This window comes from Hoplias malabaricus, chromosome 8 (assembly GCF_029633855.1).
Source record: "Hoplias malabaricus isolate fHopMal1 chromosome 8, fHopMal1.hap1, whole genome shotgun sequence".
NCBI lineage: Eukaryota > Metazoa > Chordata > Actinopteri > Characiformes > Erythrinidae > Hoplias > Hoplias malabaricus.
The window spans coordinates 16726585-16750105 of NC_089807.1; the positions used below are offsets into that span (position 1 = coordinate 16726585).

At 38.7% G+C, this 23521-nt stretch overlaps 2 protein-coding genes across 7 annotated transcripts in view; one reads left to right on the forward strand and one right to left on the reverse strand.

Annotated features, from left to right (window-relative positions):
- The window catches only part of kcnma1a (potassium large conductance calcium-activated channel, subfamily M, alpha member 1a), a 199379-nt gene that overhangs the window by 44203 nt on the left and 131655 nt on the right, over positions 1-23521 (forward strand). For all 6 annotated transcript variants that reach the window (XM_066679541.1, XM_066679542.1, XM_066679537.1 and 3 more), the window contains exon 2: positions 11458-11613. In XM_066679541.1, the coding sequence (XP_066535638.1) occupies positions 11458-11613 (156 nt within the window). The remainder of the gene's footprint in view (positions 1-11457; positions 11614-23521) is intronic.
- On the reverse strand, positions 4901-5914 carry LOC136705488 (uncharacterized). Its single transcript, XM_066679090.1, has 2 exons — positions 5813-5914; positions 4901-5497 (listed from the first exon to the last, which is right to left on the reverse strand). The coding sequence occupies exons 1-2, from the start codon at positions 5819-5821 to the stop codon at positions 4901-4903; spliced, it is 606 nt and encodes a 201-aa protein (XP_066535187.1). The 5' UTR covers positions 5822-5914.

Below are 23521 nucleotides of genomic sequence, written 5' to 3' on the forward strand. Positions count from 1 at the left end.
TTAGCATATTTACGTTTCTTATATCTGTTCACATGTTTAAATCTTCATTCAGTTTAGTGTGGAGGTGGATTCCATAGCGCAGATTGATCTTAGCTGCCCCATGTGCTGTCCTTGGAGGTAAATCAGGGCTGAGGGGTGGGCCACAGCTGGTCTATTCGTGGGGGGAGGTCCTGGACAGTAGGGGTCAGTATCTCTCCTTCACGATTTGATGATTCAGTCATGGTTTCAGCACAGCCATGTTCTGAGCTGATTGATTTGTGCTCTCTTCTAAACAAGTTGAGACATTTGAGAAATGCTCTATGGCTAGTAGCTGAAACATATGATTGCAGTGTTGATGTGCCTTGGAGACAGCATGTGCTGTTCAGTAATACTCTCAAGTAGTACACAGAGACACATGGAGATGAAACGTGATGCATAAAAGTGGTTTGAGAATATTTAAGTGTGGATGCTATGAGTAAAATCAGTTGGATACAGTAAAACTGTGGATACTGATATGCAAATATGCCAATTAAACACAAAAAGCTCAATTTAAAAAGGCAAACAGCTTCTAATTAAATAAACAATAGGTTTATTTTACCAAAAGGTCAATAAACAAGGTCAGCCCAAATACTATTCATTCATTAATGAAGGATCAAGTGCAGAGAGACAGAGAGAAAAAGACAGAGATAAGGACTCCTCTGGGCCTTCTGTCTGTTTGGATAGTGAAAAGGGCCAGAGTGTGGCTCAGGCTTTGACATCACAGGTGTAAAAATAGCAGATGGAGTATCCCATGGCACGCTGCTCCACAACACCCCCTCTCTCTCTCCCTCCACTGCCCCACGCCAGGCTGCTCAAATGAAGTAGAAATTGTTTCTTGTTTACATTGTCCTCTCGGATCTGTCCAGCCATCAGTTTGAGACGGCATAAATAATTCATGGCTTTGCCCGCACAGTGGCTCTGTACATGCAATGCTGTCTACTCTTCTAACACATTTCTCCTGCTGCAATTTTCACCGTCAGTGTTCACGTGGAGCTGAAGAAATTATTGTAGTGGGGTTGACGTGCAGCAGCCCCAGATCCTGAGCTGTAATCAGCTCTAAATGTGATGAATGATGCCTGTTGACTGTGCTACACATTTACCTGCGTGAAGCAGATCAAATTAGGTGCTCAGAAAAGCCCAAACAGCCTTGCTGGGAATACCCTAGTGTTTCCATTTTGTTTTTGTAATTATTATTTGTTTTCCCCCCAGAGGACCTGGTAAAATTTTTCTAAATGGTTACCATTAAGGGCAGGGGATATGGCACTAAAATTATATTACAATATTTCAGGGCATTTTGCGATAATATTCTTGGTGATGTGACAAATAGTGAAATTTTTAAATGAATTTTAGGAATGTAATATTACAACAAAAATGTTATATAAATGTTTAAATTATATTTTAGAATAAATGTAATGGTTTTGATCATTTTGTCACACTTTTATCTTGTCGTGTCCGTTTTCCCCCGCCATGTGCTCTCTCAGCACATGGCTCTGTTTGTCATTGTCCATGTCTCCGTCCTTGTCCCGCCTTTGTTCCGCCTCCTTGTCTGTCCTCCTCGTTATCTGTGTCATGTATTTAACAATTAACAAATATTTCAAAGATACTAGACTAGTGTCGTCTGTCTGCTTGGGTTAGCTCACTCAAGCAGAAGCATCAATTTGAGTATGAGGGAAAAGTCAAAATACAGTGAATTCTCCTTGCTGCATTTTTTTATATTCCTCATACTCACCTTGATGCTTCTGTTTGAAGTGCTAAGACAGATTAATTATGAGGGCATGATTCCAGCGTTGCTGTGGCTGAATAGAGCTGTAGAAGAAAAGGACAGAGTCATGATAGGGTCGTTGTTTATTATTTGTTTACAGCAGGTTCAGCTGATGGTGAGATATGATACACGTGTTTAAATGTTGCTCAGTCTGTGAACAGCGGAGAAATGTCGCCAGTGAACCTCTACCATAAAGATGCTCTCTCTAGATGCTAAAGATACAGACTGTAGCCCATCTGTTTCTCTGCTTATATTGTTAGCCTCCTTTTACTGTGTTATACAGTGGTCAAAAATAACACCACAGAGCAGATAATATTTGGATGGTGCCCTTGCACTGCAGTGACGCTGATGTTGTTGCTGTGTATGAGAGTATGGTGTACTGGATCAGACACAGCAGTTATGCTGGAACTTTGTGCCCCATCACTGGCTACTATATTCGACAGACATGTATTCTGTTTGTTGCTGCAAACTTTGTGTTAGCCCTTCATCAGTTGTCACAGGATGCTGCCCACAGGACACTGTTGGCTGGATATTTTTCATTGGTGAGCTATTCTCAGTCCAGCAGTGACACTAAGCTGTTTAGAAACTCCAGTAGCACTGGTGTATGTGGTCCAGTCATATCAGCCTGATTACACACTAGCAAACCAAAACAATGTCAGTGTCACTGCAAGGCTAAGAATGATCCACCGCCCAAATCATACCTGCCCCACCTGGTGGTATTTCGAGGGTCTGGAAAACTGAAAAACAGGATAGAAAGAGGGCTGACTAAGTATGCAGAGCAACAGATGAGTTAATACAAAGTGCACCTATATGGTAAATGGAGCTGACGTGTGAACCATGAGTGTAGAATTTTATAGTATGCAAATTTATTGTGCATTTATTGTATTTATATGGGGATAAAAACTAATAACTAATTTTTACATGCATATTTCCCAATACTCCTTTGAACAGACAGTTATAACTTTATGCAAAATTTTGCCAAAATAAATGCACATATCCTACGGACAACACACTTCTGCACATTTTTTTGCAAAACTTTCAGAATTTAACAAATAAAAATTGTAGCCAGTCAAAGGTGATAAAATGATATCGATAGGTTTTGTGATTAATTTTTGCTCAATACCAATGAAAGCTTTGGGTTATAGAGCTAGATAAACCTTCATTTATATTCCTGGTTAGCACAGCTACCTGCACACTATCTGGCGCATATATTCATGCTATTACTGTAAATGAACAGATTACCGCATATATTAAATATGTTATAGGCTCCTGTTCACTGTGTTTTGGGGTGTATTGTGTCTGGTATGGCGACCCCCTGTCAGAACACAAGCACAGAAACTTTCCCTCATGTGTAGGGAGAATCCGGTGGGTTTTCCTTCACTCAAACTGTTTTTTCCTCCTGGGAAATGTTTTCCGGTTTGTGAGAGCACTGTTCGTTGCCTGACGTGTTTTCCCTCACACAAAATTTTCTCTGCTCACGACGTTTTAATTGGCTCCAATGCCATAGATCAGGCTGTGTCTCTTAAATAAAAACTCTCAAGGGTGAAATTTTTCCGACTGGGTGTGCTCCAGACCCACTGCGTCCCTGAACTGAATAAGCGGTTAAAGGCATTGAATGAATGAACGTGCGAAACTGAAAACGTTCCAGCTTTTCCACTGTTAAAAGCACTGTTCTAAGCCTTCTAATGGGTTAAGTGCAATATTATAGTTCAGCACTTGGGAGTGTTCATTCATTCATTCATTCAATCATTCATTTATGTATTTATTTATTTATTATTTTAAACTCTTCTTAATCTATCTTTTTACTCTTTCTGCTTCTTTAAACGCTTGTGGTAATGCCCTAAAAATGTTTTCATAACACAAGACAAAGATATCATTACTTTTATGTGGTAAGGAAATGTTATTGTTCCAGTAAAATCTTTCCTTGTGAATCTGAGTAATGTGCATACTATATGTGCATTAATATGTTTTATAGTACTGAACATTTGGTGCATTCAGTTTATATTTTTAGAAGGATGTCCTTTGTCAGAGTGTGACCAAATGTTAATATTGCGATAAATATCGAGATTGATCAATATAGAAAACCTTATCATGTTTGGCCATATCGCACAGCTCTACATACCAGTCTTTAATTTCACACAAATTGATAATACATGCATGTCCACAGAGAGTCTAAAAGTTTGGGACTTTTCTTTTAACTGCAGAGAGCTGCTAAAAACAGGTGATTGCTCAGACTGACTAATGAGGTGTAAAGTGTGGTTTAAGCCCGCCAACACTTCTTAATCAAAATAATGAACCATACACAAAACACAGACTGTATTCTCGTTCCTGTCTTCGTGTGTTCAAACTGAAAATGAATAAATTTGCCGTTTTTATTTCTCCCATTTTCATTTCAGTCCTAGAACCAAACTAGTAAGATGTGCACGGACCCTGCCGCCACCATCAGTTCAAAACAAGACACAGCAGACCACGCATGCGCACTATATTGTATAGGTTGGCCTTCTGCTCTATGCATCTTGCCTGTGAGTCCAGTGACGTATTTTAGAAAGTGTTTTCTCACTTTCCAATTCGTGTTCGTAATCTAGAAGTCTTTGTAATCGTATGTTTTTTTAAGTCGTATTCATACAAAACACACACAAAACAGACTTTTGTGTACAAATTAAATATTTATGTACGAAAGTACATGAACATCCACACGTTTATATTTGACAGTAATCTTACTCCATATTTTCACAACCTGTGACTGTGAGTGTGTGTTGCCCTGTGAAGGACTGGCGCCCCCTCCAGGGTATGTTCCTGCCTTGTGCCCAATGATTCCTGGTAGGCTCTGGACCCACCGCAACCCTGAATGAATTAATGTTTTACTAGTGTTATTAGCTGTGTGTTGTGCCTTGAAGGATTATAATTGTGTTGATGGCTCAGCAGCGGTGAAGTGGAAGCCAAGGGACCAGAGGTTTATTTACAGACTGATCCACTGTGTACAATAGTGGCAGAGTGATTGGAGTGGGAGGTCTTAAAGAACTAAGATGCTTTAACAGGAAAACAGAAAACACATGTAATTTTTATTAAAGAAATAAAAACAAATAAGAAAAATAAAAGAAAAAAGGAGAAAAGAAGCTCTCAACAACTCCACTTGCGCTTCATGCTTTTCTGCACCATGTTCCTCTCAGGCTTTGGAGGCATGGGTTCTCTGCTGATGTCTACCTCGATATCAGGAGGTCGGCAGTTCACCGCAGGACTGGAGGTTTCCCCCTCACTCTGGGAGATATCACTGGATTTGGAGCAGAAGAGTGTCTCCCAAAGCTTATGCTTGATTTTGCGGCCCATGTCAAGGCTGTAGCACCTCTGCTCTCCGGCTTTGGTTTTCAGCATGGGCTCAACCACGGAGCGGTAAACACTCTGGTAATCGCTCACATTGTGGCCATGTATCAACAGTGGCTCGTCTGGTCCAGATACACTCTCAGAGGGGTTGGGTCCATACAAACCCTCCATGGATCTTGGGTCAGCACTCTCAAAGGTCTTCCCCTTGTACATGATCTCAGCGTAGCTGAAAGGGTAAATCGTGTCGTCCACGAAAGCCATGTTAGTGATGTAGCGCCTGGCAAGCTTTTTGGGTTTGGGTTTCCCTAAGTCCACCAGGTAATCCTCAAAACGCTGGGACCGCCCAGCGTTCTTTCGGTGGCTACAGCGGCGGTTCTGAGATCTCACCACAGAGTTCTGTAACAGTGAAGTTCATAGGCGTAAAAACCGAATTCTTAGTACAACTGATGTTACAGGTTTAAAATTATTTCCTGGTCTGAATTCACATGAAAAAATTAAAGCAATTTTTAAAAAATAAATTAAAAGTAAATAAGTAAAAAGTAAAAGTAAATAAATTAAAAAAATTTATTTTTGCACTTGTAACCTATTATAATTCAAACTGAATTAAATAAAAACAAGGCAGCAAGGTATACAATCTTATCATTTAGATGTTTTTAGTGCTAATATTTCTATTATTAGTGTAAAAAATTAATTCCACACACGAGTCCTTACCTCTTCCATGACGTCAATGGAGAAAATGCTGAAAACCGAAAGAAAATATGTAAAAAATGCTGAATTAATCAGAGAGAAATGTTTTTGCTGTCTCTTTGACGTTTATCTTTGATTTCAGTGTTGATCCGTCAACGCGGCGACTGGTTCATCATTCCTTCGGAATGTCCGACACTATGACAAAGTTCCGGACGTGTCATAGTGGACCTGGCTGCCTGGACTGTTTCTGGCTTCTGGAGATTCTGAGGCTGTGTCAGAAACTGTGCCCTATTCACTGTGTAGTATAGTATTTTTAGGGTCCTGACACTTTGTAGTAGTGTCCAAAAACATGGATAATTTTCAATGTATTCAAACTATCCCACAATGCACCGCAAAAAAAGTGGTGTACAACCCGTAAACACTCGCAGATAGATTGCACATAATCCACTATTCACTCTTAAAAATTAAGGAGCTACAAAGGGTTTTTTGAGTGATGCCTTAGAAGAACCACTTTTGCTTCCATAAAGAACCATTTTTGCTCATACATTTAAATGGGTAAAGAAACTTAAAGGGGACACATTATGAAAACTCAGTTCTGAGTGCTTTTGTATTTCCACTTGGGTCACTACTACTCCTATAAACATGCCAAGCGAGAAAAAAAACCCATCCGTCCCTTTTCTGAGAATCAGTTGAAAGATTTTGGTGTCAGGAATCATATGCTTTACGAGCCATTTGGATGGCTCCCTTATTGTAATGTCACACTAGGGAAATTTGCATAGAACCACCCTTGCTTTCATGAAGGTGTTTGTGCAGGCAGAGCCGGACTGCTCTATACACTCACTATGCACATTGCTTACAGCCCCGCAAATTATTGAAGGCCCCCATGGTCTCAAGTTAGGGAGAGTTTGAGTATAATCAGAAGATGAAGAGAAACTATCCTTCAGGAAATTAAAAGAGGAAAAAAAGACTCCAGGAGCTACAGTGAGGTAAACATGTACCTGACTGTTCTGAGGTTGGCTTGTTAATAAATAATAGTCAACGTACCTACAAACAACGTACAAAATGAAAACAAAACCAACAGCGAAAAACAAAACACAATAAAGTACATGAACTAAACACCAGTAAACATTTAGCCGTTGATTCAACGTTGAAATAACGTACTTGACTGCCGTCTAATCAACATTTTCTTAAGGTTAAACATGAAAGTTGAAAAGATGTCCAAACACAGACATTGTGTCACATTAAAACCGCCCAGCTCTAATGGAAATATATATTTATGTATACACATATATCTCAAGTATCTTTATTGGTCTCAAAGAGCTAGTTATTGAATTTCATTATCTTCACAGATTTTCAATAGGAGTGCATCTTTAATGAATGTGGATGCTATTATTAATGGCATTACACACTCAGTATCTTACACATGTTGAAGGTTGTGTATGTTCAGCTGCAGCACTCACCTAATCAGAAGTTACTGTTAATGTAATACATGTTTAGGTGATTGTTACCTGGTGATGGCTGGAGTATATGTTGCATGTTGTTTGTAAGGTGGGATGAGTTTTGAAAGCAAAGAGTAAATGCACATCTTTTCGGATCTTAGAGAGTGAGTGCTAGGCTATTATACGTAGTGGAGAAACCCTATTAGATGAGCAACAAGCAAACCTTTTAGGACTAGTTTTATTGACACTGTTATTTGACAAATCTAATTATCAGAACACCAGCTGCCTCTTTTGGCAAATCATTATGGAATATAATCCAATTTCAGCAGAAAATCCCTGAGTGAAAGATCGAGCACTGGCCAGTTCAGAGAGGGTAGTCAGCATTGCCCAACTATAGCTATGAAGTCTCTTTTTAAACCACAGTGTATAATTATAGCTCATCACTAATGATACATCATGTTGTTCTGTATTATATCATTCTTGTAGTGAAGCTTCTTATTTGAGTAAGATTTGGAAAAGAAAAAAATGTATCAATTTAATCTACGTTACCCTCAATTAAATAATAAGAAATAGTGATGTAGGTCTTAATTTGACAGTTTTAATGATTTACAGACAAGCTAAAGCAAATAAAGGATGAATGAATAACAACCATCATGTGCATACCATGATGTGGTATACAGTGGTCATACAGTGGTATACCACCATGATGTGGTATACAGTGGTCATTCTCATGGAAACGAATGCTAAAATTCTCTGCTCTCTTCACACTTAATGCTTGTGAACTCTCAAATCAGTGTGTATGATTGTGAAGGAGTTACTCTGTATACTGACCCCCATGCACTTTCAGAAACACAACACTGTTTCCACATGCAGTAAACAAGCAAGTTGATACCATACAAATGTCAAAAAATAATTCAGATGCCAGAGATTCTAGACGATGCCACAGATATTGACTCCAGTGACAGTTTATAGGCTTTGTTGCTTTAGCAGCAATCCTACACTATAGGTAGTTTTTTTTTTGTGTGTATGTTCCTAAGCAATTTTACGTAATTCAGACAGTCACCAACATACACACACACACACACACACATATATATATATATCAGATGTGCTACAAAAAAATTTTTTTCTGTGAAAATTTAAACAATGAATAAAATCTTAGTTGTTTTCTCTTCTCAAACGCAACATTCCACCTTAAGGTACAGAGCTTCTGAATGTAAACAAACCACAGAGAACAACATTCATTAATTCATTTATTATCTGTAAGCGCTTATCCAGTTCAGGGTCCAGAGCCTACCTGGGATCATTGGGCGCAAGGCAGGAATACACTCTGGAGGGGGCGCCAGTCCTTCACAGGGCAACACACACACATTCACACCTACGGACACTTTTTTTCGCCAATCCACCTACCAGTGTGTGTTTTTGGACTGTGGGAGGAAACCAGAGCACCCAGAGGAAACCCACGCGGACACAGGGAGAACACACCAACTCCTCACAGTCACCCAGAGCCGGAATCGAACCCACAACTTCCAGGTCCCTGGAGCTGCGTGACTGTGACACTACCTGCTGTGCCACCGTGCCACCCAAGAGAACATTTCCTCACAATCGTAGATGTCCCTTAAAAGGCTGAAATTACATTGTTTGATACCCTAAAACAACTCAGTCACATTTCTACTGTTTATTAAGGGTTATTTTTAATTTAGGGCTTATATTCTGATGATTTAGCAATTTACCTAAGAATGAACCAGCAAGCAGTGTTAGTAAAAAATGGATATTTGGTTCTCTGTTGCAAGGATTTATTGGTTGTTAGGGGCATGGGTCTCATTGGGAGACTCAAATCAGTGTGCTTAGGGGCACTAACTTTCCATCACACGCCTAGTTGTGTTGATAAATTCTGTGTGCTTCCTCCAGCGATTTTTGGTGTCAAGTGTTGTCTGATGCAATGAATTTCTTTTTGATAAAAAAGCTGCATGTGTGTGTGATAGTGATTCATTTATTTTTCTCCCTCAGTAACAGTCTGTCTTTGTGTGCTGTCAAAGATTATTAGTAAGTCTGATAGATATAAATGACAGAAATGCAGAAAATTGATCTGTTTTGAGCACATGCCAGTGAAGGGAATTGTCTTGCTTCTCAGTGCGAGACACCTATTTGAGAGAGGGGAAAGTTTACTGCCAGAACATTACAAGTGAAACGATGGTATCACTGGAGATGCAGTTGCCAGTGAAGGGCTTCTTTTTATGCCTCATCAGACCAAGCACATAGCACATCTGCTGCCGCATAATTATGTTTTTCTTTCTTTTTTTTTTAACCAAGTGAAAGTTCATTTTAGAGACTGACACTGGTAACATTAGCTAACATATCTGTGACTGAGATTTTAGCATAAACATAGTACACACAGCTGTTGTACAAGTTTTGAAACGTAATAACATCAATTGCGTAATAAAATCATTTGTTAGTGGTTTCCATTGTGCTAATGAAGCTTATTTTACTCATACATAATATCCCCAAAGTGTGTGGAAAGCTGCTCATCCAACATTTGTCGTAAAATGAAGTGTATTAATATATCTTTTGTCCCCTTTGCTTCAGTAACAACTTGTACTGCTATGGGACAACATTCAGCCTTAAAAAACATTATTGAAAGCAGGCATTGATTTATGATGATTACTTTGGGATTACAAAAGCCTCCCCAGCTCTTTCCATATGTTCTAAATAATGCTTTGTCACTCCACAGAACTTGATTCCACAGCTCCACAGCCCTAGTGTTTTTGGCCTTATACATTCTTAAAACACCCTTGTCATTAGGCTTCTGTTCAGTTGAGATTCCCATTTCATTTAATACTTTCCTGTTGATATTAAACAAGCATTTGGTGTACAGCTGAACATCAGTGTCCCCATTTTGCGGTGTCTACAGTCTTTTGGACATACAGTTGTGACACAAGGAGACAAACCTGGTAACCAGAATAGCTTTCTGGACACTCAATTGGATTAAGATCATTGCAGTTTATTGACATTAACTATGAATATATTCCTCATATTCTATGCATTGTCTGAGCCTAAAACAATGTAAGTTATTTCTGTAATAAAGTGTATACAGCTCAATATATGAGGGCTGTATTTTTGTCCAGCTATACTATAGTGATGTAATGTGTAGCCCCACGGCTGTAACCATCATAGTGGTCCCTTCCTCTGCCTGCACGCCGCCAGGCATGCTATATGCGTCAGGCAGTCTGAGAGATGCCACACGCGCACACACACACGCACTCTCTCCACAGTAGCTTTGCTGAGCTGAGCCCTGCTGTCAGCTGCTCTGGTGCCACATATAATATGTTCACAAACTTTAGTATGAGTCACGAGTTTGTTTTTTTTTAAACGCTACTTTTTAAAAATAATTTTCCTAAGATGTGACATGTATGCAGGGTTGTCATGAGCGTAGTATGAAAGAAGGTATAGTAGGTTCTGTGTCATGGCTGTTACATGGCTATGAATAATTTCATGCTCCAGCTACTTCAATCTATGACACACAGTACTTCTACTAGGGTTATAACAGCCCCAGGATGTAAGCTATTTGTGGGAAAGCTTAATGTATATTACTTTACAGTATTAATTACATTCAGTATTTCAATATTTAGGCGGCACAATGGCGCAGCAGGTAGTGTCGCAGTCACACAGCTCCAGGGACCTGGAGGTTGTGGGTTCGATTCCCACTCCGGGTGACTGTCTGTGAGGAGTTGGTGTGTTCTCCCTGTGTCCGCGTGGGTTTCCTCCGGGTGCTCCGATTTCCTAACACAGTCAGAAAACACACGTTGGTATGTGGATTGGCGACTCAAAAGTGTCCGTAGGTGTGAATGTGAGCGTGTGTGTGTGTTGCCCTCTGAAGGACTGGTGCCCCCTCCAGGGTGTATTCCTGCCTTGCGCCCAGTGATTCCAGGTAGGCTCTGGACCCACCGCGACCCTGAACTGTATAATGAATGAATGATTTCAATATTTAGTCAGTATATAATGATGTCAAATTATATTTAAGTTTGTATTTATATAATTATGTTTTTTTCTTAAGCACTGCTACATGATACCAAAAAAGATTCAAGGGGAATGTTTTAAACTTATTGCCTATTCACATGTTTTAGATATGAAAAATTCACTTGAGCTGAATTTCCATTCAGAATTAAAGCTTTAAACCAACCATTTTAATTCTTGATGATTCTCACTATCTTTGTGTGTTTTTATATGCAGGAGGCACAGAAGGTGAATAGCGGTCAGTCAGATGGGCCGGTGAAGAGCTCGGATGAGAAGGATGATGCTCCAGCCAGTGAGGTTGGCTGGATGACTTCAGTCAAAGACTGGGCCGGGGTGATGATCTCAGCGCAGACACTGACAGGCAGAGTGCTGGTGAGTGCAGACGCTCATTCATACCTTCTTCCCTAGCATTACATTTTCTGATTCCATTTAATAGCTTCTCACCATTTTCCATCTCTGCGATATAATGTATAAACTGCCACAGCCTCTGTGACATGATGATTAAATGTCAGAGCATTGCTGACACAGCTGTAATAGCATGTCTTTATGTATAAACAGTTTAAATCATTTAGCAAAGCATTACTAGACTGTTAAGCAGATTTCGTTTATGTAGTGGTTTTTAATAATTTTCATATTAACAATGTAATGTATCTTGGGTGGTCTAGGATCTGGGGGAGCTGATACTGTTGCTAATTACTCCTAGACCCCCCGGTTAAAGCTTAGCCAGTATATTGATTTATCAAGTTGGTAAACAATCCGGCAAATTCTCTATACTACTTTATAATACCGGTACACTACTTCGTGGTCTCCCTGTATTGCATTTCAATATTACTAGACTGTTTAGCAAACTCCTTATTTTGAGGTGCTAGCCTACTGTACTAGAGAACCTTTGAACATGCTCACAATAATGATTTCACTACTTGTCTATAAAACTGGTGGAATATTTAGCAAATGTCCAATATCATATTAGCGTTTGCGAACAGGTAAATCTATAGGATGTTTGTTAGTGAGTGTCACATAAACATGTCCTATTAAGGCATACTTGGATCAAATTAATAATGAAAGGTGAGGTAATCTGCGTGGTCCAAGTAGTCCCAGCTGTTGTTGCTAGAACCTCCACCATTATTGGACAGGTCAGCTAACTATGAACAATTGAGGTAATTTACAAGATAATGAAGATCATTTAATTTGGGTGCACTAAGCAAATGAGAGCTGCTACATTTTACAACATTCTGCAAATATCAAGTGAAAACTGGAATGCTCTGTAATGATGGCTTGTGTGTGCCTACTGAGGCATATGCGATATTACATGTATCAAGCAATATGCTGTTAGTTTTACTGTGGGTTAAAAATTGTATTCCTTGAATAACATTTACAGCTTTATAAAGCTGTGTGAACATAACCTGGCTAGGCTAATCCTAACTTGCCTTAATTCACTTTGGAACAAGTAGTAAATACAAACCGTATTTTCACAAATGTTGGGACATTTTGTAAAATGGAATAAAAACAATATTCTGTGAGGTGCTAATTCCCTTGAAGCTTTTAAGCTATTATTCCCTTGAATAAAATGTTGTTGTTCAGTAAAAACATGGGAAAATATTTTCATTGTGTTTATTCAGTTAAAAAAATTAAGCTTCAAGAGAAATAACACATCACAAGTTGTAGTTTTTATTGTATATTGTAAAATGTCCCAACTTCTAAAACATTCGGTTTGAGTGAGGTTTTTACTTTGCATTTGTAGAAACTTTTCATCAGACTAGCCAGAGCTCATTTCGAACAGTTTTTACCAGATTAATGGCTATGATGGAATATGACACAAATTTAAATGATCGTTTTTATATTATTAATTATAACAAACCATTATAATATCTAACAGTGAATTAGAATTTATTGATGCATATTTTTTTTCCTTCAAGAGCTGCAAAACATTTCTTAAAATGAATCCGCAATAAAGATGTGATGGGAGATTAACATCATTCATAATGCTGAATTTTTTTTTTGAGAAGTAGTTGTTGGCCTAATCACCCCTTTTATGGCTAGGCACCATGTGATGCCCATAGAATCAGTACACTATGAATGGGGTCCTCACCAACCATGACCTTAAGAGAAGGCAATAGCAACTTTATTCTTTATGGGTTAGCTTTTATGCGGTGTCTACCCTTGTTTTCTAGTTGACCATAGAGAACTTGGTTTATTTCTGTGAATAAGGTTGCCTTGTCTTTTAACTACTATTTTAGCCCTTAACCTAAAATGTAGGCCGGATATGCTTGTTTATGTTGTATACTGGATTTACAATATCTTTTTCAGCTTTAGAAAAATGTATGTGCTTTTATTAAACTGGTGCCGTAGGCTCTGTTCATCATGAACCAAGCTTGATCATAAAAGAAGTGCATGCATATGTCTACTTACATACTGTATGTGTGTGCATGCATAATGCATGTGTATGTATGTGTGTGAGATATACAAGTTATTGGTCCCTGCATCCTTCTGGCCCTGAGCTAGTCTGTCCTTTAAGAGAGTGGTATTTCATTTAAGGGCCAGGCCATCATTCAGTGTCTAGCTGCAGCATAATGTGATTGCGTGAGTGGGAATATTGTGCCAGGGCTATGGTGGTGCGGCCAGCATTATCCCCCTGACTGCAGGTCCAGCTGGAGCACTTTATCATGCCTGTAAATCATCTCCCAAACCTTTATGTGCCACCAATCTTTCTCTGTAGCTGCTGCACCCTGACCACATGACGTTGTTCTCTAGAAAAACACAGGGCTACTGGATGAAAGGGAAGTGGAAGTCTCTTACAGTGAATACCTGTCCAAAAATAAAAGCTGCCACACTTTTTTTTAAAAGTAGTTGTTCATACAAAACATATTTGATGTCTAAATTGTTCATGTTTAGTCTTGAACTGGGGCTGTAATATTCATTTATTGAACAAGAAATGGAAGTTTATAGTCAATAATTAGCATCGTGGAAACTGCATGCCACTTCCTTTATACCCACTTGCCTGAATTTTCCTGAATTTGCCTGAATAGTTGTAATATCAAATACACATGCATTTGTGGTACAAGACAATGTACATGGATAAACATAATGTAAAAACGGTACCAATGTTCATTGTTAATCCGTGTTTGTTTTTTCTCTATTTTTCTACAACCCGAATTCCAATGAAGTTGGAACGTTGTGTAAAACGTAAATAAAAACAGAATACGATGATTTGCAAATCCTTTTCAACTTATATTCAATTGAATACACTACAAAGACAAGATATTTAATTTTAAAATGGATAAACTTTGGGCGGCATGGTGGTGCAGCAGGTAGTGTCCCAGTCACACAGCTCCAGAGGCCTGGAGGTTGTGGGTTCGATTCCCGCTCCAGGTGACTGTCTGTGAGGAGTTGGTGTGTTCTCCCCATGTCTGCGTGGGTTTCCTCCGGGTGCTCCGGTTTCCTCCCACAGTCCAAAAACACATGTTGGTAGGTGGATTTGCGACTCAAAAGTGTCCGTAGGTGTGAATGTGTGTGTCTGTGTTGCCCTGTGGGGGACTGGCCCCCCTCCGGGGTGTGTTCCCGCCTTGCGCCCAATGATTCCAGGTAGGCTCTGGACCCACTGCGACCCTGAATTGAATAAGTGGTTACAGATAATGAAGGGATAAACTTTATTGTTTTTTTGCAAATATTCACTCATTTTGAAATTGAGGCCCTCAACAGGTTCCAAAAGCATTGGGACAGGGGCATGTTTACCACTGTATTTCATCAACAATTTGAAATGTGCACTCGTCAGAACACAGGACACTTTTCCACTTTGCGTCAGTCCATCTCAGATGAGCTCGGGGCCAGAGCAGCCGGCGGCGTTTCTGCGTGTTGTTGATATATGGCTTTCACTTTGCATGGTAGAGTTTTATCTTTAGATAGAGTGACAAACTGTGTTCACTGACAATGGTTTTCTGAAGTGTTCTTGAGCCCATGTGGTAATATCTGTTTTCTGTTTTCGGCTTGCAACAATAATATATCAACAATAAATATCTTTGTCTTTGTACAAAAATGTCTTTGTAGTGTATTCAGTTGAATATAGGTTTAAAAGGATTTGAAAATCATCGTATTCTGTTTTTATTTATGTTTTACACAACGTCCTAACTTCATTGGAATTGGGGTTGTAGATAACATGGCAATATGATGATATTTTGTCACCATGAGCAGCTATCTCACAATACACATAGTAATACACCTTAAATACATTTTTACTGCATCTGCAGAATCAACAAAACCATTGTTTAAAAATATTGTAAAAAAAATTCCAGTGTTTCAAAAGTCATAACTTTGCAGTTTCTGATATTTCAGAAATTTGCTGTACTACTCTGAATCCACACGTAGAAAGTGATGTGTGGGAATAGCCTGCTGTAGGCTGCTGCCTTATCTCAGTCTCTCTCCAGCACGTATTTTTTGAGCATTGTTTGCCTCTTGACTCGTTTATTCACTACATTTGTACACTCTGTGTTTCTGTACAGTATAACTACTATTTATACATCAGCCGAATCCTTGCAAAGAAAGCAAATATATCAGGCTTTTTTATTTTTTGTTACAATGCTTGCTTGTCCAGTTTTATCAGTGGGAATAAACATATGTGATACATTGGTTTTTCAGTATAGGCGAATGTTATAAAATGAAAAACCATAGCCTAATAAACAGAACAGATTTTTTTGTGACTCCTTTATATTGAATAGAAGGCATCAAACAATTGAATTACAAGTGTCAGGGTTGTTTAAAAATACCAAATATGTGGTTCTTTTTTGCAAGGGCTCAGCAAGTAATTTGTTTGGACATGAGATAGCCCATGAGTGCTGATATCGAGAATAACAGCACTGGGATTTTTACCTATTCATTACTATTACTCCATTCCAGTCCATACTTTCTAAACAATTGCTTTGGCTTTTTCTGCTGAGAAGCAGAACACTTTGCCTGCTTCTGAAACACTGTCCATCTGTTGCTTTTTTAATTTTTTTAATGCAAATTATTCATTTTACCAAAATTTGGTCACAACTCCCTCTCATAATTCACTAGTTTTTATTCACTCATTTAATTCACTTGCCTCATAGTGATGTATTGACAGTTTTATTAGGCAATGCAAACAAAGCATCGCTGCTGTTGACGTCAGAAGGTATATTACATTATGCTGAAATAAGGATTAAATCTCATAACTCTCTCTCTCTCTCTCTCTCTCTCTCTCTCTCGTATATTCATTGTATATTCACTGTATATTCATTTATATATATGAAAATTCTATATATTGAGTAAAAAAAATATATATATATATATATATATATATATATGTATATAAATTGACTTCTGCACGTTTTGCCTTTTAATTCATTCACTTGTTTCCTATTCTTATAAAGTTCAGAGTAGAAGTGGGTCCAAGGCCTACTTGAAAGGTGCATGGATGGAACACACTCTGGAATGAGTGTTAGTCTATCACAGGGCATCACACTTACACATTCTCTCTCTCTCTCTCTCTCTCTCTCTCTCTCTCACACACACACACACTCACACACACACGCACACACGTCCCTATGGACACTTGTATATACTTGTATATAGTCAATCAACCTAAACCCATGAGGACATAAGAAGAACGTACCGAAAACCTCACAGACAGGCAGGGCTTGAACCCACAACCCCAGTACCCTGGAGCTGTGTCCACCAAGTGGCTTTGCACATTTAACAACATTAAAATGACAGTAGCCTGTTCCTTACATGCAGTCACCTCCTTCCAAACTAGTGTTTCAAACCACATAATCAAATCTATTTGAGACAGTTCTTAAGTTTGTGATGGTATACAGTTTGCACTGTGCTTCAACTGAGGTAGAAAATATCTTACACCATATATATTTTAATGGGTAGACTGTGGATTAGAGTACAGGGAAAATTATTTCATTTAAAAAAAATTATCATAGTTGTGAGGTAGTAGCTACAGCATAGCCTTTTAGAGCTAGCACACAACTGAGGAACATCATTGTTTCTGGTTAAATAAAACGACTATGACGGTTGAAAATGTGCAGTGGTTGGCAGAGTTTTCATTATTGGAGAGAAGCTCTGGACCCGTGTGTCTGCTGACAGTTTATGCAAATGAGTGCCGCTTTCATCATCATCTCTGCTCTACTTCTTGATGTCCCCACTTCCCAGTCTCATCTCCTATTCTCACACACTCGTCCCTTTCTCATGCCTCACCTGCCTTTGTTTAACTATTTTCTGTCTTGCTTTCTTTCTCTGTGTCATAAATAAGCCACTGGAGATGAGGAGTGTAAAATCTATTTGCTGGCGATTCAAATGCGAAAGAACACCAATGACATACAAACAAGCTTTAGTGTATTTTTTGATGTATTTTTTATTTTAATGTCTGTTTTGTGAAATATGTCAGAATTATAGGGGGGCACAGTGGCAAAGCAGGTCGTGTTGCAGTCACACTGCTTCTGGTGACTGTCTGTGAGGAGTTTGGTGTGTTCTCCCTGTGTCCGTGTGGGTTGGCGACTCAGAAAATGTCTGTGTGTGTGTGTCTCTGTGTGTTGCCCTGTGAGGGACTGGCGCCCCCTCCAGGGTGTGTTCCTTCCTTGCGCCCAATGATTCTGGGTAGGCTCCAGACCCAGTGTGAACCTGAACTGGATAAGCTCTTACAGATAATGAATGAATGTCAGAATCATGTGAAGTATGTGCTTTCATAAGCTTATCATGGATATGGTGAGTATGGTACTTTTAAAAAATGCTGATAAACTGCATTCATTATAAAAAAAACAAGCATAGATTTCTGTTTAATTAGATTAAGTGTTAAATATATTAATATATTTATATTTATACCTGATTTGTCTCTATTTTTACTTTACAAGTCAAAATTAAATATCTTGATACAAATCGTGTATCATGTAAATGTTAAGAAACCTAATATGTGTTCATCATATTGCTCACATAATGTCAACTTGTGTGCAATGTAATCTATTGCCCCAGTCTCTTTGGTATGGTCAGTAATTGTTTTTCTTCTGTAAAAATGTGTTGTGTGGAGAGAAATGTGTTGTGTGGAGAGAAACACCAGAGGGGTATGATACGACTCTTTGCTTCCCTTGCAGTTGTTGTTCATCCTGACACCTCACTTTCCTACTGTGATCTGAGCTACTTTTTAAGCCCTACTTAACACATACTCTGTCATTACAGTGCTGAGACTGCAGTCCCTACACATGTACCATTAGAATGTGGGTGTTTGCGTTTGCATACTTTATGTAGTCATGAAAATCATTTTGTACTTTGCCCGGTCTTTGTGCTTGTGCATGTGAAATCTGTGTGCGTATGCGTGTGTGTATGCACATGTGGGTGGTTGGATGGACTCATGCCCTCCATCAGGGTTCTTCTGCAGCTTAAAATTGCAATGAGCATCTGCGTATGCTGAGCCAGGCTAGTCACCATAGCAACAGCAGTTTACCTTCACTCTGTCATCTGATGTGCAATAGTGGCAGGCTGTTTAGATCCTTGGTGAAAATGAACGCACTCTTCTTGCCTGCCTTAAACCTTCTGCTCTTTGGCAGATGACTAGAAAGCTGAGAATAACAAGCTGTTTTTCAGGCCAGGTAGATAAGGGCATTAAGCTACACAGCCAGGGTGACATTGTGGGAAATGAGGGCTGAAACCGATAGCCCTAGGCTAGGCCCCTGCCTTTGTTCATTTGGATTGCTTGATGAATTTGCAGGCTGTAAAAGATCAAGTGTTTCCTGGAGGGAGGATGTTATTTAATTACAAGATCTATCTGAATCCACCTATTGTTTAGCCTTGTTGCCAGATATTGCCTTCTTGTGCCCTGGTGAATTATACATGTCCACTCGCTGTCTTCTTATGTAAATGATGTAAAGGCCTTGATGCTGTGATGTTGTGGTTCATCGCTTCAGTGATGGCAGCACATCTCTTCCTTTGCTGGTTAATGTATGCATGTGGCGGCAGTGTGTATCAGTCACACAAGGTGCTAACATGATAGTCATATATGATGAATGTCCCTTTTGTTTGAAAGCGTCCACTATTTGGCATTCATCTGCTTTCTCCCCTTTTCTCAGATGGGGTTACAATCCCACCGTGCCAAGATGACTTATGAGACATAGAATAGTTCTTTCCTATGTCTTGTACATGCAATAAAACACCTAGATAAGAATTATAAGACACCTAGATGAGAATTTGGTTTTGTCATAAAGGATTACTGAGTGGATAGGTCCGGCCTGTAAATGTGATTTATGTGTATGCTTGTGTGGGTGCGGCAGTGACAAGAATAACAGCCAGCAGGAATAACAGCGACTTAGCCCTGGAACCCTAGCTGCTGATCTGAGATCAGATAGTATCTTACTGTGTGAATTAACCATACCAGATAGGAACCATGTAGTCTGATCCTGTCTCTGCAAAGAGGACACTTTTAATCTTTTTTTCCCCCGCTCTTCATCATGTATAAATGACTAACCACTCATTCTGGACAATTTGCCAGAAACGTGTTGAAGACGTATTATAAGTGACTGAGTATTAGTAAGATATATATATTTTTTATTTCTGTTGAGATTAAACTTAGTCAGAAAGCCCCCCTGAGCATTGCTTGTGTGCTTTGACAAAGGAGCACTGTGGCTGAGATGCATGAGGATGTTGGCCTGTGATAGAATAACACGATGCCTCAGCTCACAGAGAGTATGACTAAGCCTCAGCTGCAGCCTGAAATGATGATGCTACTTGTGCCGCTAAAGGACAGATGTCAGTCACACGATGTGCCCATGAGAAAAGTACAGAAAAAAACAAATAGCATGTTTCTTAATAGACAGGATGTGTATTTTTTTTCTATGAAATTTTTTTCATGCAGGCAAATGCTTAATTTCCTGGTTCAAACTGCATGTTTTGTTCATTTTATTTCATTTTTTAAATTTCATTTTCATACATTTCTTCTAACTATTATTTATGTTTTATGATGAATTTGCTCTAAAGTGGCACAGAGATGTTGAGTTTGCCTTTGGAGAGTTTTTTTTTTTTTTTTTTCTGAAGTCATCATCTTTGGATTTGAGTTGAGAAGCACTAAATTTAGCTTACATGTGTCAGGTCATTGTCATACAGATTAAACGAGTTTAGGACCGTCAAAATTTTACATATCTTCAGTGCTTGAACTGTGTTATAATTATGAATGGACATGTATGTTTGTTCCCGAAACATACTGGAGCCCCTTCAACATCTAGAGGCAGTGTTCAAGCCTCTAAATTGGCACATGAGGTCTTCAGCTTCCTGCTGCTGAGTTTATTCTGCGGTAGGGTACAACAGGGTCCATGGATCGTTTATCAGTTCAATTTCCTGATCGTTTGACGCTAAATACAAGCAGAAATTTTTTTATTTTGTATAGTAAGAAAAAATGGGTGTTCTCCCTGTGTCCGCGTGGGTTAACTCCGGGTGCTCTGGTTACCTCCCACAGTCCAAAAACACACGTTGATAGATTGGTGACACAAAAGTGTCCGTAGGTGGGAGTGAATATGTGAGTGTGTGTATTGCCCTGTAAAGGACTGGCGCCCCCTCCAGGGTGTATTCCTGCCTTGCGCCCAATGATTCCAGGTAGGCTCTGGATCCACCGCAACCCTGAACTGGATAAGGGTTACAGATAAGGAATGAATGAAGAAAAAATGGTATTTCCTTTGTTTTTTCAATTTTCAAATTTTTGATTTCTGCTCCTCAAAGTCAGAATTTCAGAAAAATGAAAAAACAACTCCTTATTCCATTTGATCATTTCCTCCTAAACTTGGTCTTGTAATCATCACAACTATACCATATTTGTATTTAGCTTCAAACAATCAGGAAATTGGACTGATAAACGTTGCACAGACCCAACACAGCTCCTCAGTACAGTTTCATGGAGGCACAGTGTGTGTATGTTCTAAATATTACAGACTACAATTTGTGTGCTGGCTGCCTCTGAGCTCTCTCCTGCTGCAGGGGCATCCAAACACAGGCTAACTGGGCTAGCTTCTCCCTAGCACTATGACACTGTCAAGCATTCTTAGTTATGACTGGCCCTTGCAGCTCAGAGTGGATAGCATATATATAAAAAGAAATAGGGGAAAGAGGGGCATTTCCCCTGCTAAATATTCAAGTCTACTCACATTACATGACAATAATGTCCTGTTCTGGGTGTGTTTCCCCCTTTCTCCAAGTGATTCCTGGTAGCCATCATGGCCCACCATGACACTGAATAGGAAGAAACTATTCCATAAAATGAATGAACTTTAACACAGATCTCATGTTATGTTTTAAACTGTATTTGTGCACTAAAGTTTAATGTTTTCTGTCATGAATGCTTACCCATTTCCAATCAGCTAAACATGATATTTGTAACTTGAAACATTAAATCTGACCTGGGACAATGGGATGTTCAAATACAACCCTATTTTACTGTATGTGACATGCATTTTTAGTGCATCAGAATTAAACAGTGAGATCATTGAACCATACCTGCAGATTATGACAACAAAAAGTTTTAATTATGATACGCTTTTAAAGAATAAATTGACAAGGCACTTCATCCTGGTGTTGAAGAGCCTCAAGTGATGTTCATGCCATGGTTTTTATTGGTGTCCAATTTGACTCTTTTTTTTGGTCAATATATTCACACAGAAATAATTGTGATTGTGACATTTTAAAATCAATTTATGACATTGATATAATGATAATATAATAGTCATATTCTATTATTGACGTAATAGTCCTAGAATAGGGAGACCCAGTATAAGAGAACTGAACAGAGCAGTTGGCTGAAATATGGGTGATATCCACTCTTATGTAAACAAACATTCCTGTAAACACAGTGGGCAATATTGAGGTCAGCAAAAATGATTGAAGAAATCTCCATATATTGTATGATAATTCACTAATGTAATAACTGTGACAGACTAGTCCAAGCACAAAGATGCATATTTTATTATGTTTTTAGCATTTTTAAAATAACTTTGCAGTTACATATTGATATTTTTAGTGAGATATAGAAAATTCAAATACAGTTAATAAGTAAAAATTAATAAGCTGCTAAATGTCCTAAAGGAAACTAAAGGTTGTATTTTAAGACATATTCACTCTAAATATAGTCAATCAGCCTGTACATTTGGTATGAGACAAATGGTTTTATAGCATTATACAGACATGTGTAAATCATCACACTCTTTTCTGAAATAGAAGAGTTATAGTATTATATATATATATATATATATATATATATATATATATATATATATATATATTTATTATTATTATTATTTTTTTTTTAAATAGTCTTGTTTTTTCATAAAGTTATGTCTTTGACTGTGTTAATAATAGATTAGAGAGCCGGTTCACTGTATGTGTTTCATCTTCTCTGAAAGAATGTAGAAGATTTTCCAGATGTCTTTGTTTTTTGTGTTTCTAGTTTTGTTGTATTTATTACATTTAAAAAAGGGTTTCTTTAGGATTATTATTACACTGACAGGAACAAATGTGTATTTGTGCTTTTCCTTCTGTTATGCGCCGGCTGTGTGACAGATGTGGACAGGTCATGTGTCTTGTGCTCTGCTCTTGGCTAGAGTAAGGCTCCTCTGCGGACAGCTGCCGTCTGGCTGTGTGAAGGGGAGAGAGAGCAGGACAGGCTGGAGGAGCTACCTGTGAGGGAGTGAGTGAAGGCCCAGGTCCAGACCTTCACCTCTCCTGCTGCTGACAGCACAGCAGAGGCGGCACACGCACTGTGAGATCTGGGCACTCAATATGTTGCCTGGCCATATGTGTCTAAGTCCATAAAAGAAAATTGGCAAAGTAGGAGAGGGAAAATTGAATCAGTTTGCAGCTGCACTGTGATTTCTCCTGCCCAAAATGTTGTAATCAGTCTTCTCAGAAAAATGAGCTGGTCAACCCAGAGCCCAGATCTCAGCATTATTGAATTTTGTTGTGTATGTTCAGTTTTAAAAGTAGATCACAAACTTATATATGTGTATGTGAAAATGAAGATATATATGACTATGCTATCAACTTCTAAAACTGCAGTTTGAAGGCATTTAGAAGATGCATATCAGATTATACACGTAAAGTACTTTGTGCGCTTTGTTGTTAAATATATGATTCCTGTATTTATCCCTGATGCTGAAAAATTAGTATCTTACACTTTATGCCAAATTTGACTGGAAATATTCTCTGCCTTCTGTATGTTGCTCCAAGTTATAGAAAACTCAAGATTCTTGAAGAACCATGTTCTGTTGATATTTTGAGATATATTTGAAACTAT